The 20,531-nt window shown below is 43.3% G+C and overlaps 1 protein-coding gene across 3 annotated transcripts in view; it reads right to left on the reverse strand.

The window, feature by feature from the left end:
* LARS1 (leucyl-tRNA synthetase 1) overlaps positions 1–20,531 on the reverse strand; it is a 31,774-nt gene that overhangs the window by 771 nt on the left and 10,472 nt on the right. For all 3 annotated transcript variants that reach the window (XM_074916496.1, XM_074916498.1, XM_074916497.1), the window contains exons 11-31: positions 20,004–20,091; positions 19,830–19,906; positions 19,120–19,173; positions 18,027–18,167; positions 17,269–17,346; positions 16,260–16,345; positions 16,102–16,167; positions 15,923–16,005; positions 15,252–15,390; positions 13,065–13,277; positions 11,643–11,700; positions 10,707–10,770; positions 9,917–10,100; positions 9,594–9,684; positions 8,595–8,735; positions 7,893–8,033; positions 7,687–7,797; positions 6,723–6,833; positions 4,484–4,588; positions 3,061–3,156; positions 1,948–2,080 (exon numbers count right to left, since the gene is read on the reverse strand). In XM_074916496.1, coding sequence (XP_074772597.1) covers positions 1,948–2,080; positions 3,061–3,156; positions 4,484–4,588; positions 6,723–6,833; positions 7,687–7,797; positions 7,893–8,033; positions 8,595–8,735; positions 9,594–9,684; positions 9,917–10,100; positions 10,707–10,770; positions 11,643–11,700; positions 13,065–13,277; positions 15,252–15,390; positions 15,923–16,005; positions 16,102–16,167; positions 16,260–16,345; positions 17,269–17,346; positions 18,027–18,167; positions 19,120–19,173; positions 19,830–19,906; positions 20,004–20,091 — 2,260 coding nt within the window. The remainder of the gene's footprint in view (positions 1–1,947; positions 2,081–3,060; positions 3,157–4,483; positions 4,589–6,722; positions 6,834–7,686; positions 7,798–7,892; positions 8,034–8,594; positions 8,736–9,593; positions 9,685–9,916; positions 10,101–10,706; positions 10,771–11,642; positions 11,701–13,064; positions 13,278–15,251; positions 15,391–15,922; positions 16,006–16,101; positions 16,168–16,259; positions 16,346–17,268; positions 17,347–18,026; positions 18,168–19,119; positions 19,174–19,829; positions 19,907–20,003; positions 20,092–20,531) is intronic.

A 20,531-nucleotide genomic window follows, 5' to 3' on the forward strand; every position in this document is an offset into this window, starting at 1 on the left:
ACACTAATAAAGACTGCTAAGCAGGCCGAGAAAAGCCTCTAGGAAGCCTGGGATCTTTCAGCCAACTTTCCTCCCAGCCCTCACACTCCGACAAAACAGTGACACCTCCTGGAGAAGGTAGAGAGGGAGAAAGTGTTCAATCTGGCCAGTTTTCGGTGGTTTCAGAATGCCCCCGGCAGAAGGCTGACAGGCACAGTGCACTCCCCTACCTGCACTTTGCTACCTACGGATCACAGTCCCTGCCTGCCCCTCCACCAGTGTGTAGTTGTCTTTGTTCTACAGGTAAACATTAACATAAACAAGCTGTTGAAAGACACAGAAAGAAAAAAATTACTCTGCTGTCACAAGCTTTTGGATGAGGTTCAGTTTTCCTTTTATACTCAGCTCACAGTGCCTCAGATTTGTTTGATTCTTAATTCCTGCATCCTTCAACAAAAACACAGCTGCTGTTCCTTTAAGAAAGCTATTTTTATTCACTACACTGGCCAGAAACGCAATGCTTCTTTCAACAATGTCTGACATGAAGTTTTATCGTGCTATTCTGTGTTTTCCTAAGATAGCCTTCCAAGCAGGTAGGTAAGTGAGGAATAAAATTATCAACAAGTAGGCTAGAAAAAACACTGCTTATTTCCAAGAAACATCAAGGAGAGGCGCCCACCCTGAAATACTGCTACTTACAGAGGCCTCCTTTAGATTGTCAAGACACCACCACCATTTAAACCGACCATAGCAGCACTCTTAAGAGGCAGCTTTTATTCCACTGCAACAAGGCAAAAACCAGGAAAAGGGCCCAGATTTTCTCTGTGCCACACAATGACAGTGGCAAAGATGAAAACAGCACCTCTCCACTTCTGCCCTGTCAGCACACATCATCTCAAGAACTTACGAGCCAGCAGAAAAGCCCTGCATAAAGTTACCAGACAGAAAACTATTCAGAAAGCAAAGAAGCAAGAGGAGGCAAAGTAATTACTGGCAGCAACCAGGATTGTTGCAAAAAAAAAAGGCACTTCCATAGAGTTGGATGTTTTTCCTATGATAGAGTTCAGGTTCCTGAACCACAGTACACCAGGTGCCCCTTCAGGGCATCGACACGCTCTAAGCAAACGTGCCACCGCGGCACCCCCTGCCCCCAGCCCGGCCCTGCCCAGCGCCAGGGCACGGACCAGGCGGCGTCACAGCAGCTTCAGCACAAGCTCAGGGTGAGCAGAGACCAAGTGCCCTCGTCTCAACACATTCCCACCAGAACCCAGCAGCGCCCACGCACTGAGCGCTCCCAGAGAAATTCTTCCAGTACTGACTGTGTCTCTTACAACCCCAGAGTTCAATGTTTAACAGGTGAAATCAAGTATTAGTGCATAAAGAATACAGGAGTAGACTGGGAAGAAATAGCTCAGGCATTCAAAAGGAGTATTAAACTATTTCCCACAGAGGTTGCTAGTTCAAGTTTGGCATGGACAATGGTAACTGATAGGCTATTGAGCGATTCTTCAGTAATTTCAGTTTTAAGTGGACAGTTTTCCACTATGAACTGGGACAGAAATGATGAGGAGCCAACACAGCAGCTGTTAAATTAATTCATTTTAGCTAAATAGAAAAATAAATCTAGTAAATTTGTTTTCAGCCCTAGGTTCCAAAATCAAAGTGGCAGGAGCTGCCTATACCCAGTTACAGGACTAACCTTTCCTTGGGAACTCAGAGCACAGGGGCAAAGTCATCCATATTCATGCCCGGCTGAAACTAGGCTTCAGTGTACTGGTGCCAGAACAAAAGGCTCATGAGGAAACGCACAGAAAAACCTGTTTGTTTCCATGTTAGCTCCTTCCTTGGTCACTCAAACACAAAGCTTCTTGCTCCTTTCTAAGCATCTATTACAGCAGCACAAACTTCAGCACTTTCCGTTCCCGCTCCTCTCCTAGCGGCAGGTGTACGTCTGTGCCAGTGTTTTACCTTTGATTCCCCTGTCCATCTTCATTAAGCGCCTGATCACCGTCTCTCTGTTGTCTCCTTGCCTGATTTCAATTTTTGTAGAGAAGTGGCCATTTGACGGTTGAGGGTTCACCAAAAATACAGACACGCTGGGCTGCAAGGAAGGTAATACAAACGTTAAAGGAGAATCTGCATTTGTGATCCAAGCCTCAGAGGAAACGTGAAACTGAAACAAATAAACACCTTCTATCAACAGATATTCCAGATGGATAAACTTCACTTAGAAACAGACTGCCAGTGGCACTCCCCCAACTCTTTAAAATACAGGACAGAGTATGCAGAAATTTTTCAGAGATATTTCAGGGAATCAATGAAATTTTTACTGTTGAGAAGTGTTAAGAGCTAGAAATACTCATACATGATACCACTCTTGCAGAGTTTCACTAGTCTTACACATTACTCATTAATTCTTCCAAGACTCTGTGACACAGCTGTAAGAATATATTTGAAAGGTTTTATTTTTATGCAACTGAATGGAATTTATTAGCCCATTACAAACTAATGGATAAACACAGAAAGTATTAAAATACACTTCAGAATTCAGCAAACAAGTAATACAAAGTTTCACATGGAGATTTTTAATATTTAAAACAAGTATAATAAGCAACGCCACAACTCCTAGATAACAGTGGCGAAGTGAGATTCAGCCACGCTTGCCTAAGCCTGTGAATTCTCTGCCTTTGGGCTGTGCTTTAACCAGGACACGATCTACCTTATCTAATCAGCAGGAGCTGAGGCACAAGGCCGAAAGAAACCAATATAAGAGCATGCAGATGCTCGGGTCACTTGTTTTTAACAGTCCTCAGTTCAAATCACTGAACTGTGCTGACTGGAAGAGCCTTAAAGCTAAGGTACAACCACAGTCACATCTAGGGCTCTGTACAGAGGAAGAATAAAAAAGAATCATAATTCCTTCAGGAAATGTTTATTGTTTTGAAGGGGTGTTGGGTCAAAGGCAGAATAAATCCAACATTCATGTCTGATTAAAGTTTTTAAGTGGCATATTTGCTTTTGACTGCTTTTTTTTTTTTAATTATTTCTTCAGACTTCCAACATCTGAATTTCTGATTTTACCTCAGTTCTGAATGTGGAAAATGGTTTTCCAGGACAGCAGTCTTCTTTTATTTTATCTTCTGCTTCAGAAGCAAACTTCACTTCAATGTGATCCAGCTGTAAAAAAAGAAAAAAGGGGGAGGAAGGAATAAACGAATAAACGGGAGTTTTTTCTGTCAGGTCACACACTCCAGGCTCCCCCCAGCCACCTTGCTGGTCCCCTGCTCAACGAGCCCTCAACGCCTTTTTAAAGTGGGGGTGTGGAGAGCGGAGGGTGAGAGGGGGCACAACACTGAACCGGCCGAAGTGGGGCTCCGCGAAGCCAAGGGGACAGGGATGACTTCCCGCCCTGTACCAGCGGCTGCTCCCCGCAGGCCCCAGGCAGGTGGCTGGGGCAGCACGCGCACCTTCCGCTCCCACGGACCCCCGAGGAGCCCACAGCAACCCCCAGGTCCCTGCAGCAGGGCTGGGGCTGCCCAGCACCAACCCGGCACAAACACGGGCCGTTCTGCCCTGGTAGGGAACCCGCCAGCTCCTGCCCAGCTGCAGGAGATCTGACAGCCCAGGCTCAGTGCCTCTAGATTCTCCCGCACGAAGGAGCCGCTCTTAACAGACCCACCGCCCCCTCCCGCAGTTCCGTGGGTTTTGCAGACCTACAGATATTTTAAAATAAAAGTTGTCACTCGCTCTTGACTTTGCTCTGATAAGGGACAAGGCCGATAAGACCACATTTGTTTCGTACTCTACAGGTTACAAAATGAAATTCTGCAATATATATATATATTACTATTTTTTCCTAGTTCTTTAAATAGTTGGGGGAGGGATTGTTTTGAGTCTTTTTAGTCTGTTTTTTTTTTTTAAACACAACCTGAGCTGCCCCCTCATTAACATCTTGCCTACTGAACCAAACTCTGGTTATCACAGGAAGCAGCGTAACCGCTACTCGACTGGCATCCCTTCTGTCACACAGTCTTAAAAGCCCTGCCCAGAACCTGCCCCTTGAGGTGGGCTGCCATGCCTTGGTAAGAGTCCGAGCACACAAGGCTAAGGACTCGGATCATTCTTGCTGGTAAAGCCTTGAAACGTCTCCTTCCCATTTCGTCACCTGAAAAACTGTAACATACTGGTTGACTCAGAGAAAAATGTCTCTTCAAAAGTGTCACTGGCCTTTCCTATCACAGACACAACCAGTACTGCAGTAGAAACTACCTCTGTTTTGTGTGACCATGTTTGTATACCTACCACTGTGTCTCATGCCTGCATTTAACAGATTTATACACCTATATTTGACAAATTTAAACAGCAAGATCAAAATACAGAGTTGATAAAAAAAACTATTAATTGAGCAATGTACCCCCAGAAGTTAATGTAAACATGCTTAGAGCCTTAGGAAAGGCCAGTCCTCCAGCTATCCCAATAAAAAACAGGTAACAAATATACCAACCTCCAGGGAATTTGTCAAATAGACTATGTTCTCCATGAGCACTGCACGTTCATCAAATTCCAGCTCCAGATCAAGAACACGTGAACCATTCTTCTCCAAATTTTCCTGACAGAGAAAAAAAAAAAAAAAAGATTAAAACCTTCTAAATGCTGGAAGTAAAATGACGCTCCCAAATGACGAACTATCTACCTTAGTCATGAAAAGAATAGGCTTTTAAATGTGAGAGCTCTCTGCTGGCACAACATGCTAACACAGGAGCAATAATTTTCTTGTAACAGGGTTTCTTCTGCAGGGAGTTAGTGACACTGATGGGAGGAGTAAGAGCAATTAGAACACATTTTTAATATAAAATTGAAAAGGTGTTTGACATTCACAGTTATTTATAATCCCTACTTAATGTGCAGGTTGAGAATTCACAAAATAAGTCAGCATTTCAGTGGTATTTCACAGCAGGAAATTCAGTCTTGTGACCTAGTTTAAAATAAAGGACAAGTATACAACAACTGGACATGTTCACAGCAGTCGTAAAACAAGTTCTCTGCAGGGAAATAACTACTTTATATGTTAACATAAAAGTAACTTAATTAGTCCAGAAAGCCAACAGCAACAGTCACAAGAGACAAGTATTAAAGGCAATATAAAAAACACGTGAAATTTTTTTTTTTTTACTAAAACAGAACTTCCTCTTTGGAATTTAATCTGTCCCTTTCTTGCTTTCATATGCTGAGCCAGCTGTCTCCTTTGAAGCTCTGCTTTGTCAGACTCAGCATGACTGTGGTTTCCTGGTTTCCTTGTCAGTTTAATGTGAAAGATTCCCTACATTAACACCAAATTGCTTCCCTTTGTAAATCACAAAGTTTCTTCTACATTTAAGTCCTCCTTTGACAAATAGGAAGCACAAGCAGAAATGCTCCTTGTACACTGGAACTGCTGAATAATTGGTTTGAGGAAAACACACCGACCTAGGAAGCCTGAGCTCAGATGTTTCTACACCTTCATGCAGCATTGCCTAGTGCTCTTTAAAAGCAAAGGGCGGATCAGTGGGTCAGCCTCGGCTCGCCCACCCCTGCCCTGCCCGCACCAGGATCGCCGACCACTGCCGGAGCAGGGACAGCGAAACCCAGGAGTGGCCCTGCCCTAACACACCTGTCGGAGTGACAGCTCGTCTGAGCCTCCCCAACTGTATCAGCTGATCTAACACGCCACTACATCTCTTTACAAACTTATACAGGACGCTTCATAGCTGCTCTGTTCCTCTGAAGGCTTCTGAGCTACCATGAAAAGGAACAATCAGAACACCCACCCTGGAGAGGGGGCAAAAGAGCACCTCCATCTATAAAACAAGACAAAGCTTACAAATAGAAGACTTCATTACATACAGTTTAAAAATGAAGCTACAGCTCAAGGAGAAAAAAAAATACTGATTTTACACTCATCATGATTTTTTCCATTGCTAATCCCTCTCACAACTTCCACAGACCATGAGCAGAAGTCAAAAAGGTTTTTAAACCCTACTCTGCTCCCCTTTTTTAACTGAAATTTTGCTTATTCTTTGCTTCTTGGATCTTCCTACCTGTTATATTGAATTTTTATTTGCAACAGCAAGCACAAAAAGGCTTCTTAAAAAAAACAAATAACGGAAGCCAAGATTTTCATGGGCTTGTATGACACTGAGAAAATAATAATGAAGTAACAGAATACTAGTGATAAAAGCATAAGAATGATACACAATGTTCATAGTTCCATTCAGAACTCAGAACAGTCCCTTTCTCCCTCCCTTAAGCACAGAGCAATCGATTATCTCTAGCCTTGTTCTCAACTTTCAAACATTAAGCACTTATGTCTCCAGAGCACCTTAATTCTCATTTCACCATGAAAAACTGGAGGCCAAATGCAATGCGTTTCAATTGCAGAGGAATCCACGTGTATTTGAAGCACAGATTATGTAAGCTGCAAAATACACAAGCCTCAACTAGACCGTTAGCTCACCTGGGCTAAATCATGAGATTTTTATTTCACCTTTCTTCCACAAACATCAAAGAAGTTTATAAAATCACAAAGATGCCAAAGAAGCAAGGGGCAGAACGGAGACTGAAGTCAAATGTTAGCAGGAGATCCAGGAATGAAATAAAGGAAACAACAATACCCACACACCAAGTTACAGATTGTCATCGCCTTTGCCCAACACATTCGCTCACAAAAGCTTTTTCTACACAAGAACTGTCCCTCTGACCCTTACCTTAATCATGGCAACAAAGGGCATAACTTTCTTCATATACTTCTTCAGCTCTGGCAAGGTGTTAAGCTCACTGGCAATTACTTTATTATCTGGCAGTTGACCTCCACTGACCTAAACATTGATGAACATCCATTAAAAAGTATAGGTATCGTTAAAAAACCTCACCCTTTAATATCATATACCCTTTGTGCTTTCCCATAAATACCAGCAAGGCTTGTCATCACCATTGATTCCACATATAATTTTCATCATCCCTTTGAAACATTTTTTAAGTATGATTTTAAAACTTTGACAAAAAAACCCAGATAACTACTACCATTCAGGCAACTCAGTATTATTCTGCATTTTCTTTATTCTTTCTGGCAGCTACATATTAATATACTTCAATTTCCTACCAGAATGTCAATGCCATCCCCAGCACAAACCCAGGCTGGGCGAGGAGGGGATGGAGAGCAGCCCCCCAGGAGAAGGACTTGGGGGGGTTGGGGGTGGAAAAGTGCCTGTGAGCCAGCACCGTGCGCTGGCAGCCCAGAAAGCCAACGGTGTGCTGGGCTGCACCCAGAGCAGGGTGGGCAGCAGGGCGAGGGGGGGATTCTCCCCCTCTGCTCCACAATGTGAGACCCCCCTGCAGTGCTGAGAATAATAATATAAGCTAACCACGTAAAAAAAAAAAAAAAAACACCACCCAACTCCAAAAAAAACCCAGAACATGGGCCACTTTGTACTCAGATTGTCAAAACCAGTAAAGTCATACTGTTATATCAAGGACATTCCTTGGGACATTTTCATTAATTACCAAAATTGATGGGACAGTTGTAAAAGCACAGAGAAAATATAAACTATCTTGCTTTATATTTAATAATTTGGTTAACAAATTACAGCTTATAAGATTTTTATAGATAGAGGAAAAAAAGCCCATAAAGAAGGCTGTAAGCAGCCCAAAGCCACAGGAAAGGGTGCCGACCTGGTAGTGCTTGCGCAGAACCGATAAGGTGGTGTGCTGCCAAGGCGGGTAGCTCTTTGCCACGTAGATGGTACAGTGAGAGGGCTTCTGGGAAGGTTCTTTAGTACTTTTCTGAGGAAATAAAGAAAAAAAATTAGGAAGGAGTCCTGAGGCAATACAGAATTATCAAGTACACACACTTAGAAGGACGACATAGCAGACTTCACCTTTCCTTTCACAGGGGCCAGGTAGTTCTTGAGACGGAGTCGGAGGTCGTGGGCCGCCTCCATGAGGTACTGAGAGGAGCGGATTAACACCTCATCCACAGGGCCTGCTGCCGGCCACGAGGCTCTCATGATGGAACCCGGCTTGGAGGAAAGGAAGAAATGACATGTGCTGCAATGAAAACACCTTCCTGTCTGGTGGGGTTTCAACCCACCGTGGCTTGACTGGAAACTGGAGCTCAGACAGGCCGAATCTCAGTGAGCATCCACCTCTAACGGGGCTGTAAAGCGGTGAGTATACAGCCAACAAGCACTTATTTGCAAGCGTGTGAAGGACCAGACATACAATTACACCTGCCAGATAGCTGCATAATTTGAACTACAAGCACAAGGCACTTAAACCCCTAAATAAGGCACTTAAACCCCTAAATTTCATGCATAGCTGTAGGAATATTGCATTATTTGGGTCAATTTTAGATCACCCGTTTGTAAGTAGCCAACCCAAGTGCCTTGCATTAAAGCTGCGTGTTCCATCACAGCAAAAAGTTTACTCTGTGTTCACTGTCCTATGGACAAGAAGCTATTACAGCTCTCCATATTATAGGACACATTTCTTCTACTTGCATACGAAAGATATCCAGAAGCCTGACATGAGCCTTACTAAAGATCCACATCAAATGACAAAACTGCAGCACGAGTGAGTACCTTTCCCAGCAGTGACCAAATGTGCTCACACAAGTGGGGGCAGATAGGAGCCAGCAGCAGAGTCTGAACTTCAATGAACTGAAACACCAGCTCTCGGTGCATTCCTTCGATCGCCAGCTCACGGTATTTATCTTTTGCTGCCTGAAACAGAGCCAACACAACCATCATTAACAATTCCTCCAACTGCCACGGAGAGACACTCAGAACACACACACACAGTTCTGTGCCTTCAGAGCATCAGCGGCTTAGAACTCGGTCACGGATTCTTACAAGAACTGTATTTTCTCAAAGCACCTGAGAGTGACCCTGTCAGGCGGCCATTTGATTTTTGCATTAATATGGTACTTTTTAAAAAGTGTTTATTGGCACAGATACAAAAGACAAAAGTATCCACAACTGTGTATCAGGCACTATCATCCCAAAGAGCTTGCATAAAGATATTATTAAGTACTAAGAAAAAGGCAATGAATATGATCTATCATTATACATATAATTCAGCCTACTTAATCATATCCCTGAATATCATAAAGGAGCCACATAAAGGAGTCTCTGTAATTCAGTAAGTGAAGTGGCATGGTTCAGCAGACACTCTGGAGACGTGGCTTATGGAGCGTATCAAAAAGCACTCTGCTCCCAAACAATTCTGTTGATGTATTAACTGGATTTCTTATGAAGAATTCCTTATTACAAAGGAGCTAAAGAAAGGAAACACTCTTTTTAATAGTGTCTTTTTTTAAGCAGCTTTTTGCTCATATTAGATATCAGGACTATTTGTAGCATCACAGTTGTCTTCCTCTGGACCTTTGTAAAATGACACAAACAGACCTTTATAATTTCTGATGTACTCCATTAAAGTACTCTTGTTTGTTGGCACAAGCCTGATTCCAATTCAGCTGTATAATTAAGGATCAGAGACATCAGGATCAAAAGAAATCCACAAAGTAACAAATACCAAGTGTTAGTTTCTTGGTATTTCTCACCTAAAAACAGACCTCTTACCTGAAATTCAAAGAAGCCAGTTTTCAGAGCTTCCTTAAACATCATCTTCTCGTAATTTTGGTCTGTCTTCATTATGCCTGCATTCATTTCACTGGGGAGGGGAGGGAGGCAAAGTGAAAACATCAATATTGCATAGTCTACCCCACATAATGGCAACACCGTGGAAAACAGCACTATCAACATCACCAGTGCAGCACAACCCCATAACCTGTTCTGTAATGTTTTATGGAATTCATTGATTTGTAGAAAAAAATAACTACTGAGATGCTCTTTGCAAGAAAAAGAAAATGGACCAAACCGTATTATTAGCCTTTGTACGGTACCTGGCAAAGACTCTGTCGTTGAAGGTGCTGGCGGGACCACCTCTCAGACTGTCTCTGTTGGCAATCATCTCCTTCACCCACTCCACCCATGTGTAGAGACGAAGAATACCAGCATCTGCCATGGCTTCCACAAAGTTGGCATCTTCAACGGTGTCTCCAGCATCAGCCAAGGCTAAACGCATGCCTGAAAGAAGCTGGATCAGCTAACAGGGCTGGCACACCGTTAGCTGGCAGACAGAGATGCAGGAGGCAGGGGCTCAAAATGAGTTACAACTAACTTCTCATTGTGAGTTAATAAAATGCAAAGTGAATTTACAAAGTGCCCGGCCAGCTGGAGAGAGACGTCTCAAAGCACACTCTTTACCCAGGAGAGGTACACTGCCCTCCCCGGGAAGGAAACCAGCCTGACACCAAGAGCCAGGAGAGAGCACAACCAGGGTCCGACAGCCAAGAGCAGGCGTGAAGGAACGGGGGCAGGCGCGCACGCGCAGCGCCTGCACCTACGGCACAGTGCGAGGCTCCGCTCCCTTCTGCGAACGTGGGAGAATGAAACGGGCACCCTCGGGGAGGGCTCAACCCCAGGAGCAGTTCCTGGTCAAAACGGGAATTGAGCTAACGTGCACCCCTGTTTTCTAAACAGAGTTCAGCCTTTTGAACAAGAACAGGCGGCAAGCGGTAGATTTATTGCAATTCAATACTCCAATAAACCCACAGCTCCTCTGAGAGCAGAACACTAATTTTAGTCAGTCTGGCATAATTGAAAACCAGATGCAGGTCAGAACATACTTACCGTCTGCTGAAAACTTGTCAACAGCTTGAGTTAGGGTAAGAAAGTTGCCTGTAGATTTAGACATCTGAAAGAAACAGAAGAGTCTTTGCTTTCTCACACATCCACTCCCTTGCTGGATAAGCAAGAGACACACAACCAGGCTTTGGGCACACCTGAAAGTACTTTCTCATGAATCACAGCAAAAGCAATTTGGCAAATCTGAACTGGGTCTCGTGGCAAAAGCAGACTCGGCTTTACGAGCACTCCTCTAACCGCTGAACGCGGGAGCCGCCTCGCAGCGGGCACAGGCTGTCACCCCCCCGGCCCCTGCACACCCCAGCGCGGGGACAGGGCAGCTGCCTCCTGCATCGGCTGCGTGATGCCCAGACTCTGTCAGGCTTTGGAAAACGAGACACTCAAACCAAAATTTAATTCCAGAAATTACCTAAATTAAACTTACGTGTGTGTTTTCAGCTCATCCTGCATTTATTTTTCAAGGAGGACTCTGGTGGGGGGTTTTTTCCTTCATGTTAGACAGTCTCCAAGGCCTAATTCCTAGGCCCAGGCACTTTTAATTAAATTTAATTTCAGTACTTACATACATTAGTAAGTTATCAGCACAGACTTTTTCTTTTTACTGCAATGCTTAATAAAGCTAAAATTTAGTAAAAAAATAACTCTACATTCTATAGTACCCTAAAACTTAACAGAAATGCACCGAAATCTACTAAACTAGTGAAGCTATACAAGAGCTAGCTTATGAAAAGTGTTAGATAGAATTGGAGGAAAGAGAGGTCTTTATCTATGATGAATGAAAAACTGGAGGCCACCAACGAAGAAACTAGAATTTTCACTATTTCCTCCTCTTAAATTCCAAGAAGGATTTTTCCAGTCTGGCTGGCAAATGACTATCTTGACAACGACAAAAGCCATCTCATACATGAAACCTCACCATACCTTTTCAGAATTGAGGAGGAGATGTCCATTTGCTCTCACAGCTACTGGCCATTTTTCTCTGAAGACAAGATACAAAGCATTTGGCAAAGTAAATCACACTTTATCTTAAAAAAAGAACAAACATTTTATGTTCCAGTTTAGGATGAACACCTTAAGGGGAATTTTCAAAAAACATCAAGGAGGTTCTTAAAAAAAATTAAGAAGTGTCTTTGAAGATGAAAAGAACTACAGTGTAAGGGCTAGGGATTATCAGGGAGCACACAGCGACAGCTACACTTCGTTCACCCCACCTCCCTCTGCCCAGCTGCGCTGCACTGACAGGCCAGGGACTGGCACTGCCCAGCACCCCACAGAGCCAGGGCCCATAATTCTCTACCAACAGAGGAAGCAGACAGCAAATTCCCCACCATCATCTTCATTACGTGTCAGAAAACAGCTGTTCCTAAATATAGTTTTATACAACTCCTAAACAGAGGTTCAAGGGAATGCACACAGGGATCTGCATGCACGGAACGACATCCCTCTAAAAGCCCCGTGTGACTGGCAAAGATCCTCAGCCTGCACTGCACAGTCCATGGGAGCATATATGTGTGTTTTAACAACCCTTGAGAAGTAATTAAGAAAACTTTACTCTCATTAAGACACTTAAAAACTCAGTGCAGGAATACAGTGCAACACTGGAAAATCCATAGAAGATATTTACAGAAGACATTTGACTTTTTTATAAAAACAGGCCAATGAAAGCTAAATTTTTTTCATCACTTCTGTACATTTTCTTTTTCATGTGGCTACCTGAGCATTTCATACCTCCACAGACAGCTAAAACAAATGGAAAAGAGCATCACACACCACAACCCCAACACCAGCTGCATTTGGATTTAGCTTTAGATGCTAATACTCAGTATTCTATCCCCTCCCAAAGGAGGAAAAAAACCCTAAAGATACACCAACACTATTTCAGTATGTTTGTACACATATCCTCCAAAGCAGCACCAAGCCAAGGTTCTGTTTCGTTAGGACCTATAAACCCTTCGGTTTGCTCTAGAGCTGAGAGAAACTGCCAAGTCACCCATGCTACATGCTAGAACTCCAGTGGTCAGAGCAGAGAGGCTTTCAGCAAGTCAGCTGAAGTCATGCTATGCAGTTAGATTTCAGTTTTGCTTTAAATATTGTTTTAGAATTTGTATGCAAGAATCTTACATCTTAAAATCTTTAAGGGATTCTAGAAAAAAAAACAAAAGGGGAATAATGGTAAGAAGCCTACTACAGACAACTGTAACAAAGCTGCATTGTGAAAGAATACATCTCCAACAGAATTCTGAATATCCCGCAGTCCCAAAGAGACAGCATCAAATGCACCAGAACTACAAACTCTCCAGCTTTATCTCCTGCACACCGGTTTGGCGTTATCTCCAAACTCACCTCTGATCTGACCACATAGCCACGTGGTTATAGAGGTAGTACGACAGATGATTTGGAACAAGATCTTTGCCAGAAACTCTGAGATCCACAGGATACCAAAACTCAAACTCCTCCTTTAGCTTGTCCAACTTTTCTCTTGGAATCTCCGTTTTAGGAAATGGAGCTGCCTTGAAGAAGATGTAATCCCAAACTTCTTTGCTCATTTGGTGTGCCCTGCACAGAATTAGTCCCATATGGAGATGTCAGTAAAAGTTCCTCCTTCACTCCACACAAGACAGCTTAGAACTGTTGATTCATTCTCCCAACATATTCCATTCGATAAGCAAACACAGACACGGAGTGCACAGGTACTTTACCTACGATCAGATCAGTCAAACATCAGAAACAAAATCAGAGTGCTCAATGCATGCCCTGCTTAAAACGCACTTTGGTATTTCCCAATGAAAAATGAAGACTCCCATTAAAAAAAAGTGATTAATCAAGTAAAGCATAATCTTGAATGCCCTGGAAACCTGACCATTTCTTCACACACTCACTTCCCCCAGCACCACTTGTGACCTCGCCTGAATACTGACGCCCCTCGCGCCAGGTCACGCAGCCGTCCCTTCTGCCTGTGCAGGAGCGCTGCTCCACAGCTCGAGGTCACCTACTGCTCTTTTACCACTTGGAATAGAATTACTCCACTCAAAATTAACCTTTACTGTAAACACATTTCACCAAGTACTAGAGGTAGGATCCACAGTTTTGAATGAAAACCCTGATGAGATGCAACTCGGACCCCAGTTCCGCAGCCACCGGCCTGCATTTTAAAAAGAATCCTTGTTTCTACAGAGATTTTTATTCCTAGCTCCTTAGAATTTCACTGGAGTCCATCAGATACTACCTGCACACATTTCAAATTAAAGAATTTCAAATCAAAGTTTGCTTTTTGTTAACATCTACTGAGGTGCTCTGGCCTGTATCATGCCAAGAAGCAAAGCATTCTGGACCCAGAGTACCTCCAGTGCACAGCTCACAAACGACGGGCAATACCACCCGTCCAGGAAGAAGCCCCAGGTGCAGCAGTCGGCTCTTCTGGTTCTGGCAGTTGCTGATTCTGCTCTAAATCACTGTGCTGCGCTGTAACAGCCTCTACGGTCAGTGCCAGAGACCGCTGTAACCGAATGGTGACTGATGATGCACCATAAATCCCCTTTGACCTTACCCCAAAGTCTTAGTAAAAAGTGTTTGCTAACAGTATAAGAAAGATGTTATCTACGTGCCTAAGAGTACACTCTAATTGTATATACTTAATTACATCAAATCTATAATTCAGCGCTGAGGATGCTCACTTCAAAGTTTGTTTCCAGACATGACTAGTATGGAGGCAGCCTCTCTCTAATTAGAGAGGTTGGAGCAAAATGAAAGCCTTGCCAAGTCTTTCAGAACTATTTCTGTTTGTAAGAATCTTTACTTTGGAAATGTTTTTCAGATTAGCTATAGTATTGAATAAGGTAAGTCCCAGTTCCAATGTGCAACCTACTCCAGAAAACAGCTCATAAAACCCACAGAATTAGGGCCTAAGATTCAAGGCAAGATTGGAAGTGGGGTTTCTTCAACGCTAGACTAGTTGCAGTATCTCATCTCCCTGATCTCTATCACTGAAAGTTCACAACCACTCCAACCCAGAGGTCACAGAGCAGCCTTAGAAGGTGTTTTGGTACAAATGCCTTCTCCCTCTTACTTTGAGGGCTTCCACATATGACTTTTGGACAAAAGATGGTTCTAAGAGAGTTACCAACTTCTAATACACTGACGAAAACTAAGTGCTCATCTTCTCACTTTATACACTGAAGCCCGCAATTGTTCATGGTTGCAAAGTGGTCTCCATAAGCACAGACACTTCAGCAGCCACTGAAACCACTCTCTCAAAAACACCTGGCAAGGACCATTTCAAGGCAAGTCCAACAAATATTTTAAAAAGGTGATTTACTCCGCATACAGTTTGCTTTCAGGGGCACTCCTCCTCTCTCTTTTGCCCACCATACTCTCTTCTCTTCCCTTATTTCCCTTCTGCAGATTTGCTGTAACCTAGCTAGCAGCAGATTAAGTTTTAACAACAAAAGCAAAGAATCAGCCTCCTTGTCAAGTCTTTGTCAAGAACTCAGGAGACAAGCACACCGAATGCAACTGACCCGCCCTCCCTACCTGATGCCCAGAGGAGATTCTCCTTGGCCCCTCAGGTTCCCTCCCTGCAGCAGGTGAGCCACCGTGTAATAGGCCATGTAGATAGTCGAGTCGGAGAGAGACTCGATCAGCCACTGCTCGTCCCAGGGCAGCCGGGTGCCTAGCAGAGATCGACACAGTCACAGCCGCCCCTCTGCAGCACGACACTCAAGCACACATAAGCACATTAGGACTTCTGGTGGAACATATATATATATACACATGCAAGTATTCGTGCTTATCCTTAACACAACTGTCAAACAAACCTCATTTGCTGTGTACTATAATGCAGTTATAGTAGCTGTCCCATGTCACAGGCCACACAAGATGAAGGCTAGTCAGAATTTAAGGAGAACACCCAAGAAATGGTATTAGTTCCTTCTTTTGGGGTCCCTCCCAAATCAATGACCCAGGCAAAAAGCTACAGAGATGCTGCACAGAATCACCGTAGTAATGCAAAAGTAAAACTACCCCAGCCACATGTGTTTTCAAGAAAGTGCCTTCTCTGGGATGCTGGGGCAAGATGTGAGTTGGAATAATCATTCTACACTTACCTACACCACTCTGGATTCTAGGTAGCACTTAAGCCTTCCAAATGAAGGGATGAGTACATCCCTGTGAAGCACTGAGTGAGAGAGGAGTGGTTTGCCTACCTAAGCCATACGTCCGGGAGCATGCATGCTCTTGTAGCCAACCTAAAGTAGCTTCAAAATTCCTCCTAGTCTCTTCACAAAACCTGGAAGAAATAAGCTGTTATTCCTCACAGCCCCCCCAGACCACCACGTGCAGTGGCAGGTGATCACTCCCCTTCACAGCCGCTTTCCTAACTTACGTCTCGAGATGTTTCAAGCACTCCGATGCCTGTTTCTTCCAGTTCACTTCACCATAATCTAAATACCTACGGTCAGGAAAAGTTTACTGTAATAAAGCAATCCGCAAGTAGGACATAACTGGGCAGTAACTTTGTGACTACAGTTTTACTTCACTCACCACTGATCACAAAGGGCCACAACACATTCATCAGCGGACCTTGATGTAACTGGTTTCTCAGGCTCCATATAAATCATGGCTTCACCCTAAGAGTTGAAAGGACAATAAAAGCTAAGATTTAAGTAAGTCTTCGAAATCCTCACATCTTGCTAAAAAACATCCTCTCCATTCTAATCTGTTTTACAGCATTTACTGCGTGGCTTTCATCACTGCACAGGCTCTCTGCCTCGGTATTCACTCCAGTAAAACGAGGGCAACGCGTGACTCTGTACTTCTGAGGTATCAGTTCACATAATTTGTAAAGAATGTCTCCACGCATGACAAAAAGGAGGACAGAACATAAAATATTACTCATTGACTATGCCCCTACTGATTCAAACAGTTACTAGAAATCCTGGAGGACATAAGGAGGGAGGAAGGTAACAAAAAATAAAACCGTGAGCTTTAGTTCTACCTTCACACACCACGTGTTCTGGTGCAGGATGAAGTGCTGTATTACAACCTGACCACAACAGTGTTGCAAGAAGGGAATATTGACTAAATAACTGAAGCGTCTCCCACTTACAGTCCCTGCCAGGAAAATCTTGTTAGAGAGATGCCATGATCATTGTTCGTTTAGCACTCCCTTCTCTGCACGAGCCCCAGGAACGGGGCGTCTGCACATCACAGACATCCTCTGTTGGCAGGCCTGAAAAACACCGACCACTCGGATCCCCCGCCAGCTCTGGGATCTTCCCAACTACACCAAAGGTTAAATCAGACCACCGAAACATTCCCTAGACAAGGTGATGGGATGAAGCAGGGAATAAGAGGTCCCTAATTAAGCTATTCATCCCACTCAGTCCCAGAACACGAGGTCCTCTTTTAGCAGTATTTCAAACTCCGTAGCAGTCCAGAGCACCACTGAGAGAACCACAGAACCAAAACAGAGGCTTCTTTAGCAACTCTGCTACTGTGAAAAGGATAAAATGGATCATTTAGGAGAAACTGTGTGCATACTACCACATACATTATCCACCATCATCTTCTGAATACATTTCTTGACATCTTGAACCTTTTGTCCTTTGAATCCATCCACCAACATTACCTGTAAAAGATGAGTCACAGGAGTTTAATTTTTAAATTAACAAGAGATGTAGTAGCTCTTTAGATCAACATAAAGTAACAGTTACTGCAATCTTTGACATGCAAAAAGAATAAAGGGGTGGGGGGGGTTTCATTAAAATACAGTCATCCTTACTCAAAATGAATGGGTATACATGTCAGCATGCACACAGGCAATCGAACACAGATATTCATAAATAAAAATTGTCGCCAGCTTACACAACAGCTGAGGAATACATCACAGCAAGCCACTACACCAGTAAAAACAGGAGGGGAAAAACAAAACCAAACCACCACCAACAAACACACACCCAAAAAAACCCAAACACACCCCACACCAACATGTTGCTCTTCTCACACCAGTTTCCAAATCAATACTTGTAACAAAACTGACCAACTCCCCAGGAGGTGATCACTTGCTAGGAAATCAGATTATAAATCTCAGTTTGCAGTCATACATTCCTCCATTCTCTTTCTTCAGTTCTGCGTAACTGCAGAACCTGACTGCAGAAGTCTAAACAAAAAGTGGTCTGGGAAAGAAAAACCTCCCTCTTCCATGCAGGTTTTTGTTGCGTGGGTTTTTTAAGTCTTTATCTTTACGTACTTTTTTTCTCCTACTCAAACTCAGCAAGAAAACACTTCTCAAAATCTTTTATTACTTACTCCCTCATAAAATGCTTTCAGGTACACTCTCTCCTTGGCCTCAGCAAGCTTCTCTCTGTCATTCTGGCTCTGGATTTTGAGTTCATCACAGACTGATTGAGCACAAAGGTTGCCATAGCCTGGGATCTCAATGATGGGCACCTGGGAATTAACAAAATCATGTCAGATATTCAGTTCAAGTTATCTGTGTGTCAAAATCCACACTAAGATTTGTTTCCCGGATTTCACAAGCTTTACTAGAAGGGATGTGTTGAAGGAAACACAGATATTTGCTGTTTTGCAGTCCCCAGGCTGACAGGGGAGCCTGAACCAGGGATTATGAAGGGGGAAACAGCAGTTGTTACTTGTTACCTGACAGCGTTTGTGCTACGTGGGCCAAAAGCAGTGTTAGCCAAAGAACCCTGACGGCAGCAGAAGCAGGTGCCAGGGCTGTGTCAGACCTCTGCTGTACCGTGCTACTCCGCACATCTGCGGCGTCTAACGCTGATCAAGTTACACAGGACTTACACAGCATTAGTGCAATTCCACTCATCAAACCACCAGTTCCCAGCAGTGCCCTCCTACAAGCCATAACCCAGCTGCACTTCCCAAGGTGACACTGGTCCCAGGCCCTACCAGGACTGAAGCCAGCCCGGGGCAGCGAGGGTGACGCAGGACGTCAGGGGGCCTCCCCCGTAACCTCTGTTTTCTAACAAAAACTGATTCAGCCATGAGTCCGTGTTAACAGTAAGGGACTTGAACTCTTTGCACAGAACAGATACAGTAATAATCTGGCCTCTAAGGCTGCAAAATTTTCATCAACCAAAAGGTTACCAGTACAATGTGATCCATTCTCCAAAATAGGAATTCCCACAAAAAATTATATTTTCCTGTATCTCTTAAGTATGGCACAGAATAACAAGCCTTGGTTGCAACCCCTCACAGACCAAATAGTACAACTAAAGCAAAACATGAAAACTTTAAACTTTTCAGGTCCTTCCCCCAAGGACTTTAAATAGAAATCCTGGAACAGGCAGGCACAGCTCTTGGTCACTCCTCATCAGTGAATACAAGGGGAAGTGTACGGCAGACGGACACATGTGGGTGTACTCACCGGTTCAAATGGCAGGACCATTTCATCTTTGATGCCATACTTCACCCTCATAGCCTTTGAAAGTTAGAAAAAAAAAAGAATGCGATGTGGATAGAAGAAAAATGTTCTAGATTTAAAGGCTTTTATGCATTCATAGGGGGTTTTTTGTACATAATATTTTATAAAGCAGACAAAGCCACTTCTCTGCCTTACCACCATTTCTCACACCAGAGTTTAATCCCCATCTCATTTCCAGGTGATTCTCTGTCAGAATTGTCTATATTTTTAAGAAGGGAAAAAACAGTATTGCTCTACTCTGAAAACAAGTGGGACAAAAATTGAATTGCCAGGGATAGCTGTTCAGATGCTGATGTACTCTTGAAGCTGTAACAGGAACAACTCCTTTAAGTCTCATCTGAAATTCTTACAGAGGTCTTAATCTCATCTCTGGGAGTCATTTCCACAACAGGAATTTATTTCTATTTTACTGGTACTCTCCTCTACCTTAACATGCCGCAGAAGTTACACAATTCTCATCCAAAACTCTTCTTGAAGTCTGAGCATAAACACCTATCCCAACCCAGCTGGTTTTAACTTAATTTATTTTTAATTACCTTGATTGCAAGTTAGAAATGGCAAAACTCCAGTTACAGGGAGTTCCACTGTATATCCACTTTTGACCCTCCACGCTATGGAAAGGAAACAAACAGAAGCAGTTCAGTTAAACCAACCTGTTTTTTTTTCAAATCCCTCAGGGCTGCAATGTCATCCGGAGAATCAGAGGGAACACTTGTTACCACTCCAGTTCCTTGACAAAGATACAACAGGTAACAAGATTAGTCAACACGTACTGAGTGCACAGTGCCCATCAAAGAGGCTCTGGCAAGATGCTGCTGTCGAGTTACCTTTATCTTCCTTGATTGTGAGCATGGGAAGAACATATATAACTCTGTAGGTGGTGAGAGGTGCCGAAAGCGCAGCGCCAAGAATCTCCTATGCAGGACAAAGGAATATCATTACAATAAATAGCACTTTTTCAGACTAGCCAAACACTCTTTAAATTTGCTGGCATTCCTTACACATTACAAACGAGTAAATTGAAATATATATATGTAGTTAGATGAGGAGGAAGTACATATGAAAAGCAAGTGTGTACTGTTTGAGACAGTATATGAACTACCGGTAGAAAAGTCAAATGCCAGATAAAGTAATTCAGAGAACGCAAAACTACTGCAGTGTAGAGTTGGAAAAAGACAGTAAACAGCAGAACAGTTTGCCTCCAAATATCTGAAGCACATCAGCATCAAGACAGGAATGAATTGGGAAGCTGGTGTCAAAACCCGGATTAAACAAAGGCAGGAAAAATATATTGTCAAGACCGTTTATGCACTGACAAGAGGCAGTCTAGATGTTGCAGTTGTCTTCTACCTCCC

The sequence above is a fragment of the Athene noctua genome, chromosome 12, assembly GCF_965140245.1.
Source record: "Athene noctua chromosome 12, bAthNoc1.hap1.1, whole genome shotgun sequence".
Taxonomy (NCBI): domain Eukaryota; kingdom Metazoa; phylum Chordata; class Aves; order Strigiformes; family Strigidae; genus Athene; species Athene noctua.